The sequence below is a fragment of the Oryx dammah genome, unplaced genomic scaffold (genome assembly GCF_014754425.2).
Source record: "Oryx dammah isolate SB20612 unplaced genomic scaffold, SCBI_Odam_1.1 HiC_scaffold_21, whole genome shotgun sequence".
NCBI lineage: Eukaryota > Metazoa > Chordata > Mammalia > Artiodactyla > Bovidae > Oryx > Oryx dammah.
The window spans coordinates 13,710,248-13,735,470 of NW_024070205.1; the positions used below are offsets into that span (position 1 = coordinate 13,710,248).

Consider the following 25,223-nt stretch of genomic DNA (forward strand, 5'->3'; position numbering starts at 1 on the left):
AGCAGTTGACACAGTAGTAGAGAGTTTCCCTTTAAACCCACTGCTTTGGCATCCATTGAACAAAACCATAATCTGCTAATACTGTATTACGGTGGTAATATGCATGTTCTCTTTTTTAAAAAACCATATTCTGAATGCCACTGCAGTTTGCTTCTATATAGCATTAAATTTAGTAACACTTTCAGGTCAATCAAAAAAAGAGAAATTGCCAGCATAAAACAATAAATTATCAGAATGTACACATGTAAATACATCACTCATTTGAGAAAACTGGCAGTTGGTGTAGGTGCCAGAGTAAATGTCTTGAAGCTTTGAGTCATCCCATATCTGAAATCAGGTATAGTTCACTGCACCCAGACTCTCACGGGTGTTGTACATATGCTCAGACTTTGGTCCATAAGAGAAGCCACAGAAAGGAAATGGAATATGGCTGACATTTACCTACACATGTGTCAAGGCTCGCCTCAGAGCCTTCGGGGCAAGTTTTCCTAATAGTCCTTCTAGTCCTGGAGAGAGACGCTCTGCTGTTCCTATACTCTGAGTAGGAGCTGTAGAGATGTGAGTACTGTCTGTAATGCTGTTGAGGTTGATAGCTGTTTCTCATGGGGGAGAAGCGTGCAAGGTTATAGCTATTGTACCGAGCGCCATAATTTGGCAGCCTCTCCAGTCCAGCGCAAGATTTCCCGTCCCCTAACAAATGTTGTCCTGGTGGACAGACACACTTGAAGCTGCCAGGGGTGTTGAAGCACTGATATGCACAAGGCTTAGACACTTGTTCACATTCATTAATATCTGCTCGTGTGCCATGATACATAAAAAAGAGAAAAAAAAACAACAACAACATACACACACATACACACAGAAAACACAGGAATAAAGAATCAGTCTGTGAAACAAACTGAAAACATTATGTTATCTTCCAAAGCTGGGAATACAGTAATTTTTCAACTGCTGTAAACTTTTGTAAAAGCTTTCATCATTGAGATATAACTATATAGAGAGATTCTATGATTCTCCCTAAACACTGCTTTACAGTAAAAACAAATAGGATTACAATGGAAAATGTGGTCTTGAACCCAGAAAAACTAGAGTTCAAAGCTAATATAAATCTTACTTTTGTTGGTGAAGAATGCAATCATATCTCTAGTTAGAGTTTAATTATATTTTTGATCACTTAGGGCTTCTAATCTTTCACATAATTAGAAGTTTCAGATGCAGGAATATTGATACAACTACAGTCAGTTTTATTTTCCTTTTTTCTTTCGAATCAATAATTACTCATGAATAATCATGCTAAGCACATTTTCTTAACAAAAATTAAAAAGGAAATGACACAAAATCATGCTTCCTAAGAAACTCACAAAGTTCAAAAATGAAAGCTATCCTTCTTTCCTAGATCAACACAGAGTATGTACTCACAACACTTCTTATAAAGTGAATAAATACCAGAGATCAAAACCAGATTCTTTAATTCATTACCAAAGTGCCATGAAAGAAAACAACGTAAATAACTAGAATAAAGTAGTAAATTTTGCTTTAATAATTATTTCAGTAGGCAAAAGTTAAAATTAATATTTTTAATCTCTTTAAGGCAATGGCCCTACCTTCTTTACAAATTTATCCCCCAGCCCAATTGCTGACATTCAGCTTCAAGTCAAACAAGTGAACAAAAGAACATATTTCATTCTGCTAGGTCACTGTAATAACTGATCAAAATGTTAAATTATATATAAATTATAATACCTAAATAGAAGACTAAAATGACATGCATTTCTATTAAACAGTATTTATTTTAAGAGTTCATAATAATGATACTACTATAAACATTTGCAATGCACAAAGTACTATGCTAGGAACTACATACAGACAGTACTAAATTTTTATGGAAGAATTCACTATAAAGACAGGACAGGCTTGTCTCTTTGTGGCTATAAAGACAGGTTGTCTCTTAAATAGATAACCAAGGCATCTAATTTAAAAAGTATAATAGCATGTAAACCAGAAGCCAGTATTTAAAAGTTCAACACAGTTTTTTTGCTGCATGTAAATGTAAATATTCTGAGGTCAGCTTCTTGGTTATAAATGTGTTAATTTTAAAAAAGCATATGGTTACCTTCTTAAAGATATTTTCTATCTACCTGCTTTACTTTACAGTCAATTATAACTAAGATGGAAACAAACAGGCAATTGGAAGAATTAAATGAGATTCTTAGCACTGGGAATGGTATATAGTATGTGCTAAATATATGGTAGATAAAGTGCTAATTACCAATTCACTTAAAATGTGTTCACATTTTAATCTCTCATAACTAAACCTTCATAGTACATACAAATATACTTCACATTCAAATAAAATGTATCTATATAAACATGATATGTGCATAGCGAGACAATGAGATAATCTTCATAATTAAGTTGTCATAGTAATTATACCACACCTCACTTTGATATGTGTAGTTTATAGTAAGCACTCTGTAAGTAGTTATTATTACCACTTGAAAGTCAGCGTCAGTTGAACTCAATATGAAGTCTCTAAGAAGTAATTCAAACTGTGTAATGGATTACTTAAACCAACTTACTCTTCTAAATGTAGCAAGAAAGCATTTGAGAATACAGTGGTCCTAATCAAGTTGGTAGGGGTGGGTAATTATATTAACAGTTTTATTTAACCCAATAAGAGTTTCTGTTAACTTACCCAAACAGGGTCTTCCAAGTCCTTGAGACCGGTACCCTCTTGGACACACACAACGGTAGCTGCCTCTTGTATTCTCACATATCTGGTTATATCTGCACTGATGGGTCCCATCTTTACACTCATCAACATCTATGAACATGGAGGCAATAAAAGGCAGTAACATTTCCTCTTTCAAAACCTGAGGTCACTGTATTTAAGTGAACATTTTAATTGTTTAGAATGTTGCACTTCTTACCACGTGATTGAACCCTGCAGTCAGAAAAGCTGGGTTCAAGTCCCAGCTGACACTTATTAGAAAGCTTAGTTGCTCAGTTGTGTCCGACTCTTTGTGACCCCATGGTCTGTAGCCAGGCAGGCTCCTCTGTCCATGGGGATGCTCCAGGTAAGAGTACTGGCGTGGGTTGCCATGCCCTCCTCCAGGTCACTTGTTAACTGGCTTCGTTTCCCCTTTCTGCTCCCTACCATGGATAGAGTTTTGTTCTTGGCCTTCTCTTCCCTTCTCCATACCCCTCCTCCTTTTGCCATCGTATTTATACCAGTGACTCTAATGAGCTTCCTGACTTAGATCTAGAGCAGTAGTGCCACACTGCTTCTTACCTACAGACTCCGACTTCTAGCTGCCAGCTGGTCATCTCCGTCGCCATATTTCACTAGAACTTCAAACTCAGCATGTTCAGAGTATCCTTACTCTTACCATTACTCTCATTGATGACAACAGCATTCTGTTTTCCCCAAACTGTAAACATCAGAGTTATCTTTAATTTATTCCCTAAACTTCTAAGACTGAGTAATTCTACTTCCTTCGAACAAAGCCATGTATCCCCGTTTTCCATTTTCATGTAGCTATATTTTTGCTATAGCTTCTTAAACAGACTTCTGATCTTTCAGCTTATTTCTAATTAATCTTATACATAACTAGAGTCAATATTCTTAAAAATACAGCTACACATAACTGTATATGATGCTATGAATTGGCTACTATTCATAGGAATTTAGAAAAACATTTACCTATATCCATATTGCTGAAAACAGTCTTTGCGATCTGATAGTCCACCCTCCCATTTAAAAAAAAATTATACTAAATCTCCTTGTATCTCAACAAAGACCAACAAGTGGTCACTACTCCTTCATTTACATCTACAGTCTCCCCTCTCTCTCACATTATTTTGAAACAAATCTAAGGCATATTTTAACTTTATTAATAAATGTTTCATTTCGAAATTCTCCCCCCCCATTTTTAAATGAGAAACTTCTGTGTTTCTCAATAGAAACTCAAATTTCTGTGTCATTTCAAGACTTGTTCAAGGTCAGATAGCTGTTAAGGAGGACGAATTTTAACATGTTCTCCCTAACCCCAGCTCTTTCCCCCTCATCCAGGGCTATTTTTCTTTCCTTTTACTACCACCTCCACATATTGACATCCCATTCAAGGATAATTTAAATATGATCACTTTCATGACATGGCTGTTAGTCACTCCTATTAGATATGAGCACTCTTACACAATTTTATCTGTACCTCTTTTTTTTTTTTTTAATAAACTTTAATTTTTGGCTGTGCCGGGTCTTCGTTGCTGTGCACGGGCTTTCTCTTAACTGTGGAAAGTGGAAGCTACTCTCTAGTTCTGGTGTGGGGATTCTCATTGCAATGGCTTCTTTCATTGCGGAGCACAGGCTTTAGGGCGCATTATCTTCAGTACTTGCAAGGCGAGGGCTCAGTAGTTGTACATGGACTTAGCTGCCCCAAGGCATGTGGAACCTTCCTGGACCAGGGATTGAACCTAGGTCTCCTGCTTTGGAATATGGATTCTTATCCACTAGACCATCAGGGAAGTCCTACTTTTACTTTTTATGGCATTTCATCTTATATTACTGTTTTTTTTTAATCTTTTGGTGAGGCAAGTGGAGTTGGCTGATCTGTCCCAGGTGATTTTAACTACATGAGAGCAGGAAGGCTATCTGCTTCAGTTCTGTAAATCGTGAAGCTCACAGTTCTGTCAACTATGGCAGACTAGCACAGAACAGGCACACAAAGAACAAACTTAGGGAGAAATATAATTTACTTCATTGTCTGGTCATTGATTTAACATTTAATGAATATTTAGTTTTAAAATAATTATATTTTGAACTTTCAATAAGTCTCTACAAACATAAGTTTTTCTTAACCCCTCCAATGAAATTCTTAACATATATGCTAAATTTCATATTAGAAATTATGTGAGTTAATATTAATGTATGTGGATATTAAACTATATAAACCAATAGTGTAATTCATGGGAGCTCAAAATGGTCTAAGTTTCTTGGGTGAGCTTTCATTGCCTGGTATAGTCATGATGCTGGGACTTCAGAGCTCAACCATATGAGAAGTTGGTAGTAAAAAACCTATAGAAAAAGATATTTCTTTGTTGGATGAAATTTATTCTAATCATTAGTTTTAAGCAAGGATGCCATATTTGGCTTGTTGATAGTAAATGGATCTCAGTCACTGAAATAGCCAGACACTCACCAATGCAAGTTCCGTTTTCTGCCTTGGTCATTCCGTTTGGACAGAGATCAATGCATTTATACCCACCGCGAGTGTTCTTGCAATGCTGATCTGGTCTGCATACATTCTGTCTACACTCATTTATATCTTGATAAAAGAACAAAGATAATGCAGATTGAGAAAGTGATTTCTTCCACTTTTTCATAAAAATGTGCCTTTGGATTTTAAGGATAAATAATATAGATAATTATATAATCATGGTATAAGGTTGAAGTGTTTAAATCCATCAAGGTATGTAACACACTTTATTTTAGAACATAATGATAAAAATAAAAAATATTACATCACATAGATGGAAGCCATGCCAAAACATTTCCCCCTCCTAGAAAAATAAAAATTATATGTATATTTAATTGCTGAGTTGTGTCCAGCTCTTCATGACTCCATGAACTATAGCACTATGGAATTCTCCAGGCAGAATACTGGAGTGGGTAGCTATTCCCTTCTCCAGGGGGTCTTCCGGACCTAGGGATTGACCTGGGTTTCCTGCATTGCAGGCAGATTCTTTATTGTCTGAGCCACCGGGGAAATCCATATATAACTATATACACACATATATTATGATTTTGTGAAAGATGGTAATAGAGAACGTGTTAAAAATGGTTGTAAAATTGGAGAATGAAACCTGTAAAGTATAGCATTTGTTTCCTTTTGTTTTTGCATGGATCACATAAACGATGCATGGTAGGTGCCCTATATCAGACACAACACATAGATCAGATCAGACAGCATGAAGACATTACAAAGATGCCACTGCTTTGAATTCATAGCCCTTTCCTTACCCACACATTTTCGGCCTTTGAGCTGATACCCAGGTTCACATCCACAGTGAAAACTTCCTATGGCATTGAAACAGCGGTGGTGACAGGGGCTGGATTCTTGACATTCATTAATATCTGTTAAACAAAACAGAACTTTCATTACATGCTGTTAGAAAACAGGTTAGTTTATCCCAAATGTTTAATATTTTAGTGATCTTTGATCAATATTATGTTTAAGATCTTCCCTAAAAAGAATCCAATCTAATTGCTCTCAAGGGATCTGCTAGATAACTGATAGAATTAACTGCTAGTGAGGGTTTCTCTCTTCAACACTATCCCAAGATTGACATTTGCTAGTGCTTCAGAGCTATGTTGATGCAACACTTCTGTAGTTTAACTATTTTGTTTACTATATGGCTCCCACTCCTGTGTTTAGGAACTTTCAGTCCTGGAACGTAGCTGACAGAATGAAGTACTGAAAGTAAATAATAATAAAGTTAGGGTCTTCTGCAGCGTCTTTTGAAATTTGAACTTTCTTCTGGATTTTTGCTGTTATTAGCCGATGCAGGTCTTATCACCGTGTGCTCAGATGACTGCAGCAACTTTAGCTTTTATCCTCATCTGTAGTCATTGCCAAGTTAATCTTTGTGAACATCATCTGGGTCACAGAGTAATGGAAAAGAAGTGCAGGTGTGAATTCCCCCAGCTGACGCGTTTGTTCTTGTATTTTGTACCTTCTCTTTTTTCATTCCTTCTGTTCCCAGAAAAAGGGAGACGACTACTTCCACTTAACAAAAGTTCCTCTACTTGAGCTCTTGATCTCTGTGGTCTGTCTTCTCCTTCCTCACCAAGTTAAGAACTGTGATCCACCAAGCGTTTCCTCCTCTCATATATTCTTAAAGCTCTTTGTCCTTACTGCCATCTTTCCTATGACCCTGTTCAGTTCAGTTCAGTTCAGTCGCTCAGTCGTGTCCGACTCTTTGCGACCCCATGAACTGCAGCACGCCAGGCCTCCCTGTCCATCACCAGCTCCCGGAGTTCACTCAAACTCATGTCCATCGAGTCAGTGATGCCATCCAGCCATCTCATCCTTTGTTGTCCCCTTTTCCTCCTGCCCCCAATCCCTCCCAGCATCAGAGTCTTTTCCAACGAGTCAACTCTTCACATGAGGTGGCCAAAGTACTGGAGTTTCAGCTTTAGCATCATTCCTTCCAAAGAACACCCAGGGCTAATCTCCTTTAGAATGGACTGGTTGGATCTCCTTGTAGTCCAAGGGATTCTCAAGAGTCTTCTCCAACACCACAGTTCAAAAGCATCAATTCTTCGGCGCTCAGCCTTCTTCACAGTCCAATTCTCACATCCATACATGACCACTGGAAAAACCATACCCTTGACTAGATGGACCTTTGTTGGCAAAGTAGTGTCTCTGCTTTTCAGTATGCTATCTAGGTTGGTCATAACTTTCCTTCCAAGGAGTAAGCGTCTTTTAATTTCATGGCTAACCCTGTAGCCATAATCAAATCTTTCCTTTCTCAACAGAGTCCCTCTCTCAGGTCTATACTCACCTCCAGCTCTTGCCACTTCTCTACTGTCTTATTCCAAACCCTTAAAAGAACAAAACATATTTTAGGGTCTTCGTGTTCTCATCTTACATTCTTAAATTTGAGATTTCCAGTGTCTTATTTAGTCATTTTCTATTTCAAATCTTCTAATTTAATCTTTCAAAATCTGTAATGTCATATAGATGCACACATGTGTTAACATTTTTTTAAATTAAATTTTTATCTTGTATTGGGCTATAGTTGATTTACAATGCTGGTTAGTTTCAGGTGTATAGTAAAGTGGTTCAGTTACTTATATACATATATCCCTATTTTCCCATATAGCTTATTGCAGAATATTGAGTAGTGCTTCCTGTATTATACAGTAGGTCTTTGTTGATTATCTCTATTATATATGTGTATGTGTGCTAAGTCACTTCAGTCATGTCCAACTCTTTGTGACCCTATGGACCTTAGTGTGCCAGGCTCCTCTGTCCCTAGTATTCTCCAGGCATGAATACTGGAAAGGATTGCCATTTCCTACTCCAGGGGATCTTCTTGACCCAGGGATCAAACCTGCATCTCTTATGTCTCCTGTATTGGTGGGAGGACTCTTTACCACGTGGGAAGACTATATAGTACTGTGTGTATCTTTATCCCAAATTCCTCATTTATCTCCCACCTCTCCCCTTTGGCAACTATAAATTTGTTTTCTGTGTCTGTGGGTCTGGTTGCTTTGTAAATGAGCTCACTTGTATCATCTTTTTAGATCAAATGTATAAGTGATATCAAATATTTGTCTTTCTCTAGTTTATTTACTTTGTGTGATAATCTATGTTGCTGCAAATGACATTTTTTCATTCTTTTTAAGGGTGTGTAATATTCCATCATACATATACCACATCTTTATCCATTCATGTATAGATGGACATTTAGGTTGCTACCATGTCTTAGCTACTGTAATAATGCTGCAGTGAACACTGGGGTGCATGTGTTTTTTCAAATTATTATTTTCTCCAGATATATGTCCAGGAGTGGAATTGGTGGATCATATGATAGTTGAATTTTTAGTTTTTTAAGGAACCTACATACTGTTCTCCATAGAGGCTGTACCAGCTTATATTCCTACTAACCATTGGAGTATTCCCTTTTCTCTGTACCCTCTCCAGGATTTATTATTTGTAGGCTTTTTAATGGTGGCCATCCTGACTGGTATGAGGTGATACCTCACTGTAGTTTTGATTTGCATATCTCTAATAGTGATGTTGAGCATCTTTGCATGTGCTTTTTTGGCCATCTGTATGTCACTGAAGAAATGTCTATTTAGATCTTCTCATTTTTTGACTGGGTTGTTTGCTTTTTCATATTGAGCTACATGAGCAGTTTGCATCTCAATCCCTTGTCAGTTGCATCATTTGAAAATATTTTCTCCCATTCTGTGTGTTATCTTTTTGTTTTGTTTATGGTTGCTTTGCTGTGCAAAATCTTTCAACTTTAATTAGGTCCCATTTGTTTGTTTTTATTTCAATTAACTCTAGGAGGTGGATCCAAAAATATATTGCTGTGATTTATGTCAGAGTATTCTGCTTACATTTTCCTCTAAGTTTTATAGTGTCCAGTCTCACACTTAGCCTTTAATCCATTGAGTTTATCTTTGTATTTGGTGTTAGAGAATGCTCTAACTTTATTCTTTAATGTGCAGCTGTCCAGTTTTTCCAGAATTGATTATTGAAGAGACTGTCTTTTCTCTATTATATATTCTAGACTCCTTTGTTATAAATTAATTGGCTATAGGTGTGTGGGGTTTATTTCTGGGCTTTCAATCTTGTTCTGTTGATCTACATGTCTGTTTTTATGCCAGTACCATACTGTTTTGATTACTGTAGTTTTGTAGTATAATCTGAAGTTAGGGAGCCTGATTCTCCCAGCTCCATTTTTCTTACAATTGCTTTGGCTATTTTGGGTCTTTTAAGTTTTTATACAAATTTAAAAATCTTTTTTCTCGTTCTGTGAAAAATGTCACTGGTATTTTGATAGTGACTGCATTGAAGCTGTAGATTGCCTTGGGTAGTATAGTCATTTTGACAATGTTGACTTTTTCAATCCAGGAACATGGTATATCTTTCCATTTACTTGAATCATCTTTGATTTCTTTCACAGCATCTTGTAGTTTTCGGAATACATCTTTTACCTCCTTTAGTTCACTTCAGTTGCTCAGTCGTGTCTGACTCTTTGTGACCCCATGAATTACAGCACACCAGGCCTCCCTGTCCATCACCAACTCCTTGAGTTCACTCAGACTCATGTCCATCAAGTCAGTGATGCCATCCAGCCATCTCATCCTCTGTCGTCCCCTTCTCCTCCTGCCCGTAATCCCTCCCAGCATCAGAGTCTTTTCCAATGAGTCAACTCTTCACATGAGGTGGCCAAAACTGGAGTTTCAGCTTTAGCATCATTCTTTCCAAAGAACACCCATGGCTGATCTCTTTTAGAATGGACTGGTTGGATCTCCTTGCAGTCCAAGGGACTCTCAAGAGTCTTCTCCAACACCACAGTTCAAAAGCATCAATTCTTCGGTGCTAAGACCACCTAACCTGCCTCTTGAGAAATCTGTATGCAGGCCAGGAAGCAACAGTTAGAACTGGACATGGAACAACAGACTGGTTCCAAATAGGAAAAGGAGTACATCAAGGCTGTATCTTGTCACCCAGCTTATTTAACTTATATGCAGAGTACATCATGAGAAATGCTGAGCTGGAAGAAACACAAGCTGGAATCAAGACTGCCAGAAGAAATATCAATAACCTCAGATATGCAGATGACACCACCCTTATGGCAGAAAGTGAAGAGGAACTAAAAAGCCTCTTGATGAAAGTAAAAGAGGAGAGTGAAAAAGTTGGCTTAAAGCTCAACATTCAGAAAACGAAGATCATGGCATTCGGTCCCATCACTCCATGGGGAATAGATGCGGAAACAGTGGAAACAGTGTCAGACTTTATTTTTTGGGCTCCAAAATCACTGCAGATGGTGACTGCAGCCATGAAATTAAAAGACACTTACTCCTTGGAAGAAAAGTTATGACCAACCTAGATAGCATATTGAAAAGCAGAGACATTACTTTGCCGACTAAGGTCCATCTAGTCAAGGCTATGGTTTTTCCAGTGGTCATGTATGGATGTGAGAGTTGGACAGTGAAGAAGGCTGAGCACCGAAGAATTGATGCTTTTGAACTGTGGTGTTGGAGAAGACTCTTGAGAGTCCCTTGGACTACAAGGAGATCCAACCAGTCCATCCTAAAAGAGATCAGTCCTGGGTGTTCATTGGAAGGACTGATGCTGAAGCTGAAACTCCAATACTTTGGCCACCTCATGCGAAGAGCTGACTCATTGGAAAAGACTCTGATGCAGGAGGGGCATCCTCTGCATCCTCCCAGGACTCCTCTGGGGCAGGAGGAGAAGGGCCTGACAGAGGATGAGATGACTGGATGGCATCACTGACTCGATGGACATGAGTCTGAGTGAACTCCGGGAGTTGGTGATGGACAGGGAGGCCTGGTGTGCTGCGATTCATGGGGTCGCAAAGAGTCGGACACGACTGAGCGACTGAACTGAACTGAAGCTTTCTTCACAGTCCAACTCTCACATCCGTACGTGACTACTGAAAAAACCATAGCCTTAACTAGATAGACCTTTGTTGGCAAAGTAATGTCTCTGCTTTTCAATATGCTATCTAAGTTGGTCATAACTTTCCTTCCAAGGAGTAAGTGTCTTTTAATTTCATGGCTGCAGTCACCATCTGCAGTGATTTTGGAGCCCCCCAAAATAAAGTCTGACACTGTTTCCACTGTTTCCCCATCTATTTCCCATGAAGTGATGGGACCAGATGCCATGATCTTCGTTTTCTGAATGTTGAGCTTTAAGCCAACTTTTTCGCTCTCCTCTTTCACTTTCATCAAGAGGCTTTTGAGTTCCTCTTCACTTTCTGCTGCAAGGGTGTTGTCATCTGCATATCTGAGGTTATTGATATTTCTCCCGGCAATCTTGAATCCAGCTTGTGTTTCTTCCAGGCCAGCGTTTCTCATCATGTACTCTGCATATAAGTTAAATAAGCAGGGTGATAATATACAGCCTTGACATACTCCTTTTCCTATTTGGAACTAGTCTGTTGTTCCATGTCCAGTTCTAACTGTTGCTTCCTGACCTGCATATACCTCCTTAGGTAGATTTACTTTGAGGTATTTTAATCTTTTTGCTGTGATGGTAAATGGTATTGTTTCCTTAATTTATTCTTAAGTAACTTGTAACTTTTTCTAATCTTTTGCTTAGTATATAGAAATGCAACAGATTTCTGGGTATTAGTTTTGTATCCTGAAAATTTCCCCAATAAAGTTTTGAACTCTAGTAGCTTTCTGGTAGCACCTTTAGTATTTTCTTTACTTTGCCGACTAAGGTCCGTCTAGTCAAGGCTGTGGTTTTTCCTTTGGTCATGTATGGATGTGAGAGTTGGACTGTGAAGAAGGCTGAGTGCTGAAGAATTGATGCCTTTGAACTGTGGTGTTGGAGAAGACTGTTGAGAGTCCCTTGGACTGCAAGGAGATCCAACCAATCCATTCTAAAGGAGATCAGCCCTGGGATTTCTTTGGAAGGAATGATGCTAAAGCTGAGACTCCAGTACTTTGGCCACCTCATGCAAAGAACTGACTCATTGGAAAAGACTCTGATGCTGGGAGGGATTGGGGGCAGGAGGAGAAGGGGACGACAGAGGATGAGATGGCTGGATGGCATCACTGACTTGATGGACGTGAGTCTGAGTGAACTCCGGGAGATGGTGATGGACAGGGAGGCCTGGAGGGCTGCGATTCATGGAGTCGCAAAGAGTCAGACACGACTGAGCGACTGAACTGAACTGATGTATAGTATAATGTAACCTGCAAAGAGTGACAGTTTTACATCTTCTTTTCCAATCTGGATTCCTTTTATTTCTTCTCTGGCTTCCATGACTATGGCTTGCAAAATTATATTGAATAAAAGTGGTGAGAGTGGACATCCTTATTTTGTTCCTGACCTTAGAAGAAAAGTTTTCAGCTTTTCTCCACTGAGCATGATATTTGCTGTGGGTATGTCATATGGCTTTTATTATGCTAAGGTAAATTCCCTTTATCCCCACTTTCTGGAGCGTTTTTTCATAAAAGGATGTTGATTTTTGTCAAAAGCTTTTTCTGCATATATTGAGATGATCATATGGCTGTGTTCTTCAGTCTGCTACTGTGGTATATCACACTAATTGATTTGCAGATATTAAAAAATTCTTGCATCCCTGGGATAAATCCTATTTCATCATGGTATATGATTCATTTAATGTATTGTTGGATTTGGTTTGCTAATATTTTGTTGTGGGTTTTTGCATCTGTGTTCATCAGTGATATTCACCTGTAAGTTTTCCTTTTTTTGTGGTGTCTTTGTCTTGTTTTCGTATCAAAGTGATGGTGTCCCCACTGAATGAGTTTCAATTTCAGTACTGGTGATTGGTCTGTTCATGAAAGTCACTCAGTCATGTCTGACTCTTTGTGACTCCATGGACTATAGAGTCCATGGAATTCTCCAGGCCAGAATTATGGAGTGGGTAGACTTTCCCTTCTTCAACGGATCTTCCCAACCAGGGATTGAACCCAGGTCTCCTGCATTGCAGGCAGATTCTTTACCAGCTGAGCCACAAGGGAAGCCCAAGAATACTGGAGTGGGTAGTCTATCCCTTCTCCAGGGGATTTTCCTGACCCAGGAACTGAATGGAATCTCCTGCATTGCCTGCATATTCTTTTCCAACTGAGCTATGGTCTGTTCTGTTTATTCCTGATTCAGTTTTGGGAGACTGTACCTTCCTAAGAATTTGTTCATTTCTTCTAGGTTGTCCATTTTATTGGCATATAGTTGTTTGTAGTAGTCTCTTATAATCCTCTATATTTCTGTGGTGTCATTTGTAATTTCTCCTTTTTATTTCTAATTTTATTGATGAGTCCTCTCCCTTTTTTTGATGACTCTGGCTAAAGCTTTATTGATTTTATTTTTTCAAAGAACCATCTTTTAGTTTAACTCATCTTTTCTATTTTTTTGTCTGTATTTCATTTATTTTTGCTCTGATCTTTATGATTTATTCCCTTCTACTAACTTTGGGTTTTATTTGTTCTTCTTTCTCTAGTTGCTCTAGGTGTAAGGTAGGTTGTTTATTTGAAATTTTTCTTGTTTCCTGAGGTAAGATTGTATTGCTATAAACTTCCCTCTTAAACTGCTTTTGCTGCATCCCAACGGTTTTGGATCATTGTGTTTTAATTTGTCTGAGTCTTTTTTTATTTCCTCTTTGATTTCTTCAATGATCCTTTTTTTTTTTTTTTTGTCATTTAGTCTCCATGTGTTTGTGTTTGGGGCAGTTTTTGTTTTTTTTTTAAATAGGTGATGTCTAATTTCATAGTGCTGTGGTTGCAAAAGAAATTTCAATTTAATATGCCAGGGTTTTCTTTGTGGCTCAGTATGTGATTGATCATGGAAAATGTTCCATGTGCACTTGAGAAGAATGTATATTCTGCTACCTTTGGATGACATGCTCTATAAATATGAATTAAGTCCATCAGGTCTAATGTGTCCTTTAAGGCCTATGTTTCCTTATTGACTTTTTTCTCTGATCCATTCATTGAGGTTAGTGGGACACTGAAGTCCCCACTATTCTTGTGTTTCTGTTGACTTGTACTTTTATGGCTGTTAGCATTTGTCTTATATATTGAGGTGCTCCTATGTTGGGTACATGTATATTTGCAACTATTATCTTTTTGGATCGATCCCTTGATCATGTAGTCTTCTTCTTTGTCTTTTGTAACAGTCTTTATTTTAAAGTCTATTTTGTCTGATGTGACTGTCACTACTCCAGCTTTCTTCTAATTTCCATTTGCATGGAATACCTATTTCCACTCCCTCACTTTGTCTGTATAGTCTCTAGATATGAAGTGGGTCTCTTAGACAATATAGATGAAAGTATTTATTAGTATGTATGTTCTTATTGCCATTTTGTTAATTCTTTAGGATTTGCTTTTGTAGGTACCTTCCTCTTTTGTTCTATTCTATTGTGATTTTATAACTATCTTTGGTGTTGTGCTTGGATTGATCTTTCTTTTTTGTGTATATATCTATCATTGATTTTTGGTTTGCAGCTATTAATACCATGAGGTTTTTATATAGCAGTCTATAACATACAAGATTGTTTTAAGTTGCTGGCCTCTTCATTTCAAATGCATTTCCAATATCCTGCGTTTGTACTCTCCTCATGATTACTGGTTTGATACCTTTTTTGTTTGTAAATGACTTTCTATCTTTACAGTTTGTTTGACTTTACTGATGAACTTTCCCATTTGTAATTTTCTTTTTTTTTTTAGTTGTGGCCTTTTCTTTTCCACCTAGAGAAGTTTCTTCAGCGTTCATTGTAAAGCTGGTTTGGTGGTGCTAAATTCTCTTAGCTTTTGCTTGTTTATAAAATCTTTGATTTCTCTGTTGAATCTGAATGAGAGCCTTGCTGGGTAGAGTATTCTTGTTTATAGGTTTTTCCCTTTCATCACTTTAAATATATCATGCCAGTTCTTTCAAGCTGCACAGTTTCTGCTGAAAAGTCAGATGATAACCATATGGGGATTCCCTTGTATGTTACTTGCTGCTTTCCCTTTGTTGCTTTTAATATTTTCTTTTTTGTCTTTAATTTTTGTCAGTTTGATATATATGTGTCTTGGCATCTTCCTCCCTGGGTTTATCCTGTATGGGACTCTGTGCTTCTAGGACCTGAATGTCTACTTTCCCAAGTTAGGGAAGCTTTTGGCTATTTCTTCAAATATTTTCTCAGGACCTTTCTCTTCTCCTTCTGGGACCCCTTTAATGTGAATTTTGGTGCTTTAACGTCTGAGAGGTCTCTTAAACTGTTCTCATTTCTTTTCATTCTTTTTTCCTTATTCTGTCCTGTAGCAGTGATTTCCACCAATACCAATCTCTCTTCCAGTTCACTTAACTTGCTCTTCTGCCTCATTTATTCTGGTACTAATTCTGTCAAGTGTATTTTTTTTATTCTTCTAGTGTATTTCTCATTTCACTTACTGTATTGCTCAACTCTGGTTTTTTTTTTTTTTTTTTTAGTTTTCTAGGTCTTTGTGACACATTTCAGATACCTTTTCAGTCTGTGTCTCCACTGTCTTCCTGAGATCTTGGATCATTTTTACTGTCATATCTGAATTCTTTTTCAGTCTGATTGCCTTACTCCACTTCACTTCATTGTTCTTCTGGGCTTTTATCTTCTTCCTTCAATTGGAACATACTTCTCTGCTGACTCATTGTGTCTAACTTTCTGTGTTGGTGGCCTCCTTTTCTCAGGCTGCAGGTGTGTGATTATGCTGCTTCTGGAATCCGCCTCTGGTGCATGATGACGGTCCAGAGGCTTGTACAGGCTTCCTAGTGGGAGGGATTGGTGCCTGCCCACTGGTGCAGCTGGGTCTTGTCTCTCTGGCAGGCAGGGCCATGTCCGGGGTATGTTTAAACATAGCTGTGAGCTCAGGCTTTAGGCAGTCTGTGTGCGTTTTCACCCTGTTGGTTGTTTGGCCTGAGGTGTCCAAGCACAGGAGCCCACAGTCTGTTGGGTGGGCCCAGGTCTTACTATTGAGACCTCTGAGAAAGCTCATGCCAGTGAATATTCCCTGGAGCCTCTGCCTCTAGTGTCCTTGCCCACATAGTGAGCCTGAGCTGACCCCTCCCCTCCAAAAGACCCACAGGTAGGTGTGGCTCAGGCTCTTATGTAGTCACTGCTTTACTATGTTCCAGGGCATGTAAAACCTTGTGTGTGCCTGCCAAGAGTGGAATTTCTGTTTCTCTCAGTCCTGTGGAGCTCCTGGCCTTCAAAGTCAAATGCTCTGGGGGCTTCTCCACCCAGGGTCAGACTCACAGGCTAGGGAGCCTGACATGTGGAGCTCAGAACTCTCACTCCATGGGAGAACCTCTGTGATATAAGTATTTTTCACTTTGTGGGTTGTCCACCAGGTAGGAATGAAATTTGATTACATCACAAATGTGCCCCTTCTATCATCTCATTGTGGCTTCTTCTTCATCTATGGATGTACAGAATATCTGTTTTTGGTAGGTGTCAGTCTTTTTCATTCAGCAGTTAGTTTTAAGTTTGGTGATTTCATGACAGGAGGTGAGTTCAAGTCCTTCTAACTCCCCCATTTTGTCTGCTCCCTGCTCTGTGATCATATACCTTTAGAAGATTTTCTTTGTGTGGTTTTTCTTCTTTTGCTTGGCCTCTTATCCTTTTTACCCTTCTTGTTCACCAAAGCCAACCTACATTAACAATCTAATATAAATAACATCTATAGTTAATATAGAAATGGTAATAACATATTTCTTTTATGTACACCCATAGATCTCCCTAAATATATAAATATACTTCCTTTTTTCTTTTGTTACTGTTTTTCAGTCACATAATCTTTTCTACACAAGTTACATATGCTTTCCTACATCTTAAGTGTTCTCACTAAAGGATGTCTCATGGAAATTCCTCTAAGCCAAACAGCAGAGCTTCATTCCATTCTTTATAATGACAACACAGTGGTTTATGGTATAGATATGCCGTAATTCATTCATTCTTTTTACCATTGATAAGAATTTAGCTTTGTATCCACTGTGTCTTTCTTTGGACAATCCTGACAACAGCTTTATTCATAATTGCTAAAACTTGGAAGTGTCAAGGTGCCCTTTGGTAGGTGAATGGATAAATAAATTGTGGTAGAATCATCTAATGGATTATTTTTCAGCACTAAAAAGAAAGGCGCTATCAACCAATGAAAAGACATGGAGGAAACATACATGTATATTACTAAGGGAAAGAAGCTAATCTGAAAAGGCTAAATGCTGCATAATTCCAACTATATGACATTATGGAAAAGGTAAAGCTAGAGAGACAATAAAGATATCAGTGTTCCCAGAGTTTGGGGGAGGGAAGGATGACGAGGTGAAGCATAGATTTTTTGGGTAGGGAAGCGATCCTGCACGATACTTTAATGGAGGATACATGACATTGGAATATAGAACAGCAAGAGTAAATTCTAATGTAAACAACGGACTTCCGGTTGTGATGATGTGTCAATGTAGGTTTATCCTTGGTAAAAAATGTACCACTCTAGAAGGAATTTGATAGTTGGGGAGGCTGTGAAGGAGTTGGGGCCGGGAGAATTTGGAAAATCTTTTTCTGTTCTACTCAAATTTGCTGTGAATCTAAAATTCCTCTAGAAAATAAGTTTTATATCAAAAGTCCTGCAATAAATAGTAGTCTTATGAAATGGAGGGTTTTTTTTTTTTATAAGAAAAAAGGTTTATTTCTATGCACATAGGTGCCAGCCAAAAAAGTAACATGTTTCATGGTGAAAGTTAAAGGCTTTTAAACCAGACTTAACAGCAGAAACAAAGAGGGGATAATTGGCTTCTATGAGAAGAACAGACAGGGTTCTTTAGAAAACAATGAGATAAGAGACTATATGATAATGTTTGTCTGTACAAGGATGAGTGATTTTTGCATCTTCAGGATCATAAAATACCCTGCAGGAGAGATTTATGGTAGGGTTACTCTATGTCTCTCTCCTGGGACTAGACTCTACCCTGAAGAGGTAATTGATAGTCATGGTCATTTCTCAGAAGTTTCTGCTTTTACTCAGGTGAGGGGAGCTCTAAGAAGGCTTTCTTGTACATCTGTTGAATCTCAAGTATGAAACAGATTCTATTAAGATCATGCTGTATGATCTCCAGTCTCAAGTATTATAGGCAAGTTTTATTCAAAATCACTGTGTTACAACTACTTAAAATAGCCATAGAATATTACATTTAAATATTTTACTATGAAGCTCAATCTATTAACTGGAGTTCAACCTAAATGGTCCAATAGGCAGGGTTTTTAACTCTTAGTATAATGAAGATAAAGCAAGGGCTTCCATTTATGTACCTTGACAACTCAGCCCATCACTGGTTCTTCGAAAGCCAATTCCACAGCGGACTACACAGCGATAGGATCCGATGGTATTATCACAGTCCTGACCAACATGGCAGGTATATCCACCCAAAGCACACTCATCAATATCTGCAACAAAGTGATTCATTTAACTAAGGGGAGTGGGGAAAAAAAACCCACTTAAGAACCTGCTGTGAAATAAGAGTAAGGAAATCAATGAGTGACACTTGAAATACACAAGAGCAAGAATGTTGAATTTGGGGGTAGGTCCCTTCAGATGAGCTGAAGAGCTGACAAGCTCACAGCAGACAGTGTGTGTCTTCAAAGACCAAGTCATCCATCAGACCACTTATAAATTAGGTGACTGAAAAAAGGTACCTCTTTTTAACATCTGAGTTCTCATTTGTAAAATGAGGATAATATCTGTCTCTCAGTACTGCTTTAAAAATGAAAGGAAATAATGTATACAAAGTGCCCAATCCATACTGGACATTCCCATAGAAGTTATTCCTATGCCCTCTTATGTCCTTACTCCCTCTCTCTTTTGTATTTAGACGGAGGCCTACCTGGGCAAAGAGGGAGAAATCTTTTTTTTTTTCATTTTTAATTTACAAATTAGGCTCCTATACCATTTCTAACTTGGAACCATACCTAGAATTTGAGAGAAATGTATGATTTCTTTTTTTAATGTTCCTAAAGTCCTACCAGGATTGTGCAGTTCACTTAAATTCTTTATGACCTTATTTTTCCTTGGTGTTATCCCTGTAAAATGCATATGGTAGTAGGCCTGGCTGCCTCTCATCATTGTGTTGTGGGGATTGCGTGAATCATTAGAGGCATCCCCTGCCCACAGAGTGCCCCATATGAAGGCAGTGTGTGAGCAGTCTTCTCTCTGCCTTACTTTTTCAACTTAATGAAGGCAGAGGCAGAAAGAGTAGTAAAGAAGAGCCTTGGTCTTCCATGCTTTCCCTAGGTCAGAGATTGCCATGCCCGTTGCTTAAATGTGTTGATTAGATTTAGCCGTGTAACTACCTTGACAAGTTCTTCCATCGGCAGCTATGGTGAGGCCTTTGGGGCAGGAGCAATAATAGGTTCCCATAGCATTGTGACAGAAATGAGAGCAGGGATTCCCTGCGGCACATTCATCTTCATCTGGAAGAAGAAACAAGACCCGATTAGTATGGAGAAGCCCTACTTTCAAGGAGTTATTAAAGTGGGTGAAAAGAGCTGCCTGTAGAGGCCAATGAATGGGTCCAATGTAACAGAAAATGCTCCATATGCCACAGAATAGAAACACAAAATGAAATTACTTTTGGGTCCTCATGTTATCTCTGACAGTGGCTGCATTAATTTTAAAACAATGATGAAAGCTAAGACATAATAACCATTTACTGTGATTGAAATGCTTTTTATTATACCTATGTTAACTCATCTCAACATTCCTAGGAGAGAAGTATTTTTATTCCTATTCTCATTTGCATGCTAAAACTGAGGAACAAAGAGGTTAACTAAATTGCTGAAGGTTACCTAGGTCATTATTGGCAGTGCTGGGATTTGAACCGGGGCAGTACAGTTTCTAAAGACGACCTTTTTATCACCATATGATGTTTCATTGCATACCAGCAAAAAGAAAAGCACTGTGTATGCCAGTTTGAGCTCCTCTAGCCATTTATTTAGCTGTTTACTTAACTGTGACTCTCCTGCACTGGCACATGGATAGCACAAGGCAGGGTTAGTCATCAGTCCTCCACCCACAATCCAGCCCTGTGCTGCTGCTGCTAAATCACTTCAGTCATGTCCGACTCTGTGCCACTCCATAGACAGCAACCCACCAGGCTCTGCCGTCCCTGGGATTCTCCAGGCAAGAACACTGGAGTGGGTTGCCATTTCCTTCTCCAATGCATGAAAGTGAAAAGTGAAAGTGAAGTTGCTCAGTCATGCCCGACTCTTAGCGACCCCATTGACTGCAGCCTACCAGGCTCCTCTGTCCATGGGATTCTCCAGGCAAGAGTACTGGAGTGGGCTGCCATTGCCCTCTCCAGCCCTGTGCTACAACTGGGCAATTCTAGGGTTAGGTGACTTAGAGTTGAATTACTGCTGTTTCACATTCGTGCAGTCAGGTGGCCAAACGTAGTCCAGTGTTTGGTTCCTATGTTCAATCTACCCCTGTACTTGATCATGATCCTTGACACACGTGATTGTGGAAACAGCACAGGCTTTGTATCTATCTAAAATTCAAATCTAGCTCTGCCATCTGATAGCTGAGTGAACTTAGGCACTCAACTTCTTCACATCTCAATTTCCTCACCTGTCAAATGAGACAGAGGACTATTGTGATTAATAAATATCTAGCAAAATGACAGTAAATGTCCGTTAATGATAGCATGAACAGATTATGAAAAACAAAAATGCATCATTTATTTTGGTACTTACCAGCACAAAAGGGTCCGACCGAATCTAAGGCAAACCCAGAGGGACACTGATTACTGCGTTCTCCTACCATAGAGACAAAAGCAAAATTAACTGACTTGTTAGAACTTTAGCACCTTATTTCTTTCCAGAACCATCCTCCCTGGGAAGATGTGCCCAAAGTGGAACACATGACGCAGCAAGTGCAATAGGTGAAAACAAGCAGAATGGAAACATCTTCCTGGTTCCCAACTGAGAATTAAATGAATCAGTGCAGAGACTGCTGGCAAGCAGCCCAGGGAAGAAGATTTTCTGCCTAAGTAGTTTACGTGAATCAAAAGAAAATTAATTACTCTTTGATAACAAAAAAGGATACAAATCAATGTGACTGCCAGGCATAACCACAGGCAAAATCCTATTCTTCCAGCCATTTACTTTCTCTTTTCTAGAAGTTGGAATGGTATTTTGAAAACCGTTGAAATAATTTATGCCAGTGAAAAACAAACTCTAATGAAGAAAACCTCTCCTTTTGTCAATTTCCATTTGCACAGTGAAGCATCTGGGTCAAAGTTCCTTTGTGTGTAACCAAGTATTCTTTCCATGTAGTCAAAGCAAGAAGAAACAGGCATATCATTATGGAACAGATGTCAGATTAGTGTTAGAAGAAAACATATAAACAAGAATAGGTAGCTTAGGGAATCTCTTTTCTTAGGAAGTAACTCTGTTTTGATGGATGTAAGTTATTTTACAAATATAAACATTAATGAGATGCAAAAACTTACTCATTTTCAAGTTACCAAAGTAATATAAACACACACACACACCCCTTAAACGACAATCATTGACATAATAGATTTATCTTGAGGGGAATTTTATTTAAGTCATATAATACACTGAGTTTATATTCAATCTCTTAGAAATTATCTTAGATTTTCCTTCGATTCCAAATACATAAGATGGTTTACTTTTATTGCTTTAGGTGTTCTTCATAGAGTGAGTCTGGGTATTTATTTTTCATATTCATTCTACTTTGGAGAGTCTCTGATTGCAAAATTATTTAAGCTCTGCTGAGACCATGACACTGTTCAAAACTCTCATACATATTTGTGGAGGGTGGAGGAAATACTACTCCAGTGAATACAGTTCCTTGACTAGAAAGCCAAAGCCATACTTGCTATTTCAAGGCAATCAAACTGCTTAAAACCTTGAAGAGAAAGCAGAGGTTCATGATCCATTTCCTCTCCAAGTGTAAAAATGACCCTGAGAGTATTCAAGCCTTCCTGCACCTTCAAGGGAATGGGGCAGGATGGATGGGATAGAAATGTTTGCTAAATGATTGTTGACTGTCATATAGTACTATGAGCTTTGTGTGCTATATTACATTTAAATCTCAGAATTCCCCAACTCCCATCATAACTAATTTTCAGATAAAGAATTTGAGACTGAGGTCATGTAAGTAACCTAAAGTCAAAGGTAATAAAATTATAAAGATAATCTGGAACAAGGATTTAGATGGAAGTCCTTGCGACTTTCAACCACTGAACTCAAGAATACAATTCAGATAACCCAATCTCATTTCTTTTTATGGCAGAGTAATATTCTATTATGTATATGCACCAGTCTTCTTTATTCATCTGTGAATGGTCATTTAGGTTGCTTCCAATGTCCTGGCTATTGTAAATAGTGCTATGATTATTACTGGGGGCAGATGTCTTTTTGAATTATGGTTTTCTCAGGGCAAATGCTCAGTAGTGGTATGCTGGGTCATATGGTAGTTCTATTTTTAGTTTTTTAAGGAACCTTCATACTGTTCTCCATAGTGACTATCAATCTACATTCCCACAAACAGTGCAAGAGAGTTCTCTCTTTCTCCACATCCTCTCCAGCATTTTTTATTTATAGATTTTCTGATGATGGCAGTTCTGACCTGTGTGAGATGGTAATACTTCATTGTAGTTTTGATCTGTATTTCTCTAATAATTAGTAATTATGATCATCTTTTCACATGTCTCTTGGTCATCTGTATGTGAGTGAAGTAAGAAACAAATGATATTAATACATGTATATGGAATCTAGAAAAATGGTCCAGATGAACCTATTTGCAGGGCAGGAATAGAGGCATAGGTGTAGGGAACGGCTGTGTGGACACGCCAGGGGGAGAGGCAGGTGGGATGAATTGGGAGCTGGCATTGACATACATGTGCTGCCACGTGTAAAACGGATGGGGGGGCCCACGGTACAGTGCGAGGAGTTCGGCTCCGAGCTGTGTGATGACCTAGAGGTGTGGGAGGGGCAGCTGCACACATACAGCTGATCCACTTCACTCTGCAGCAGAAACTGACCCAGTACTGTAAAGCAGCTATACCCTAACATAAAGGTTTAAAAGGAGTACAGTTCAGGTGGTTATAATTCATGCTTCATTTGTTTTCACTTATTTACATATGCCTTAATGTAGCCAGTATGTTGTGTACAGCATTGTGTTGGGGCCACAGTTGTGGAAAAATGTGTCACATAAATATAAGTTATTATCTGATAGAAGGTTTAGATTTTTGGTTCTAAACAGGGAGACAGCTTCCATAAGGCGGCATCTGGGAAGTTTCCTGGGAGAGACTTTGGTTGTCCTGATTATGACAGGATTTAATAGGAAGCCTATTTCGTGAGTGGGGTGGACCCCAGGGCAGGTTTTAAATATTGCAATGTGTGGGATAAGGATGCAAGATGAAGATGTGTCCCTTTCCCCAAAAGATTTTTGTGGAATCCAGAAAGCTGTTTGTAATTATCTATGGCTAGAACTCATCTTCCAATTATTAAATATTATTGTGTGTGATTAAAATATACAATAAACTTTCCAGGAATGCAACTATCATGTAAATGGATGGTTCATTGTACATTGTTTTTGTCGGAATGTTACCAAGAATTACTCAGTTTTTTTTTTGTTTTGTTTTGTTTTGTTTTTAAACATCATACTTGGGCTCTAAATATTGGTTCAGCCATATAAATACTTCTATCTATAATGTCCAAAGATTTTCATATCAAAGTACATAAAATACATATTTTCCTTTTATTCTTTCTCTTGTAGTTAAAGAACGTGACTTTTTGAATTATATCATGATTTTCTTTTTTGACATAGAAGGAAGGTAATACAAAACGTTTGTGTGTTATGGTAATATATAATTGTAAAAACATTGATAATATAAAATTCTCTGTACCCTTTCACTTGAGACAAACTACTGCCCAGGTTTTTATGCTCTTCCTTGCAGTCACTTCTACCAGTATACTATCATGTTAGTATACTATCAGAATATGCTTCAAAAAATTAAGTTAGGATCTTTATAGACTAATAACTGCCAAACTTTACTGATACGATAATCTATTGGAGAAGTTATTAAAAATATAGATCCCTTGGTTCTGCCCCAGTCAAGAATGGCAAAGGAAGAAGCCTGGGAAATCTCTGTTTTCAATTAGTATGAAGGTTTCCTTTCAGTCACTATGATGTGGGCAACCTAGGTTTGGATCGTATAGTAAAGACTAGATACAACAGAATCATTCAGAGGCTGTGTTAAATATACAGACTCCAAGGTCCTACCTTAGACTAGGTAAACCAAAATCTTTGTGTCTAAAAATCTGAACTATCATCAAGCTCTGTACAAGTCTAACTGCATTGTAACCATAGTTCTGGTTTAGACCCAACAGAAAGAATGTGCTGGTTAAGCAACTCAGAATGCAGGCTTGCCCCCTGGTGGTCATTTAAAAAGAAACTGCAGGTGCACAATTCTTACAACAAACAGGAACAGTAACAACCAATGGGCAACTACATCAGCTGTGATTCACAGAATTATAGTATCCAAAAATAGTAAGAGGTTTTAAATGTCTCAGTGTTTCCTTCTACTGTGGGACTCAAATCCCTCAATAGATAGAAACCATAAAGACCATCAAGCAGTTTCAAGTTTAGAGGACTTAACACAGTTGGGTAGAAGTACATGACTTTTCAAAAATCATCTTAATTCCTCTAGTCCCAGATAATATAAATTCATTTTAAACAAAATCTTGTGCTAAAGTTTAAAAAAAAATTGTATGGAGGACTGGAAAAAGTAGAAGTGGAGATTAAATTTGAAAAGTAGGTATTACTGGGGAAAAGAAAATATAACTTTGTTTCAGTGGCTCTTTTCTCTTGTCCAAGTTAAAGTAACGTGCATAACAATAGTAAAATAAGGTGGTGGTGACGGACATGGGTGGAGAAGGTGTGGGGCTATGAG

At 38.2% G+C, this 25,223-nt stretch overlaps 1 protein-coding gene across 1 annotated transcript in view; it reads right to left on the reverse strand.

Annotated features, from left to right (window-relative positions):
- Positions 1 to 25,223, reverse strand: part of HMCN1 (hemicentin 1) — a 551,984-nt gene that overhangs the window by 21,782 nt on the left and 504,979 nt on the right. The window contains exons 98-104 of the mRNA XM_040263800.1: positions 20,992 to 21,054; positions 19,591 to 19,710; positions 18,553 to 18,687; positions 6,020 to 6,133; positions 5,199 to 5,324; positions 2,696 to 2,824; positions 442 to 792 (exon numbers count right to left, since the gene is read on the reverse strand). Coding sequence (XP_040119734.1) covers positions 442 to 792; positions 2,696 to 2,824; positions 5,199 to 5,324; positions 6,020 to 6,133; positions 18,553 to 18,687; positions 19,591 to 19,710; positions 20,992 to 21,054 — 1,038 coding nt within the window. The remainder of the gene's footprint in view (positions 1 to 441; positions 793 to 2,695; positions 2,825 to 5,198; positions 5,325 to 6,019; positions 6,134 to 18,552; positions 18,688 to 19,590; positions 19,711 to 20,991; positions 21,055 to 25,223) is intronic.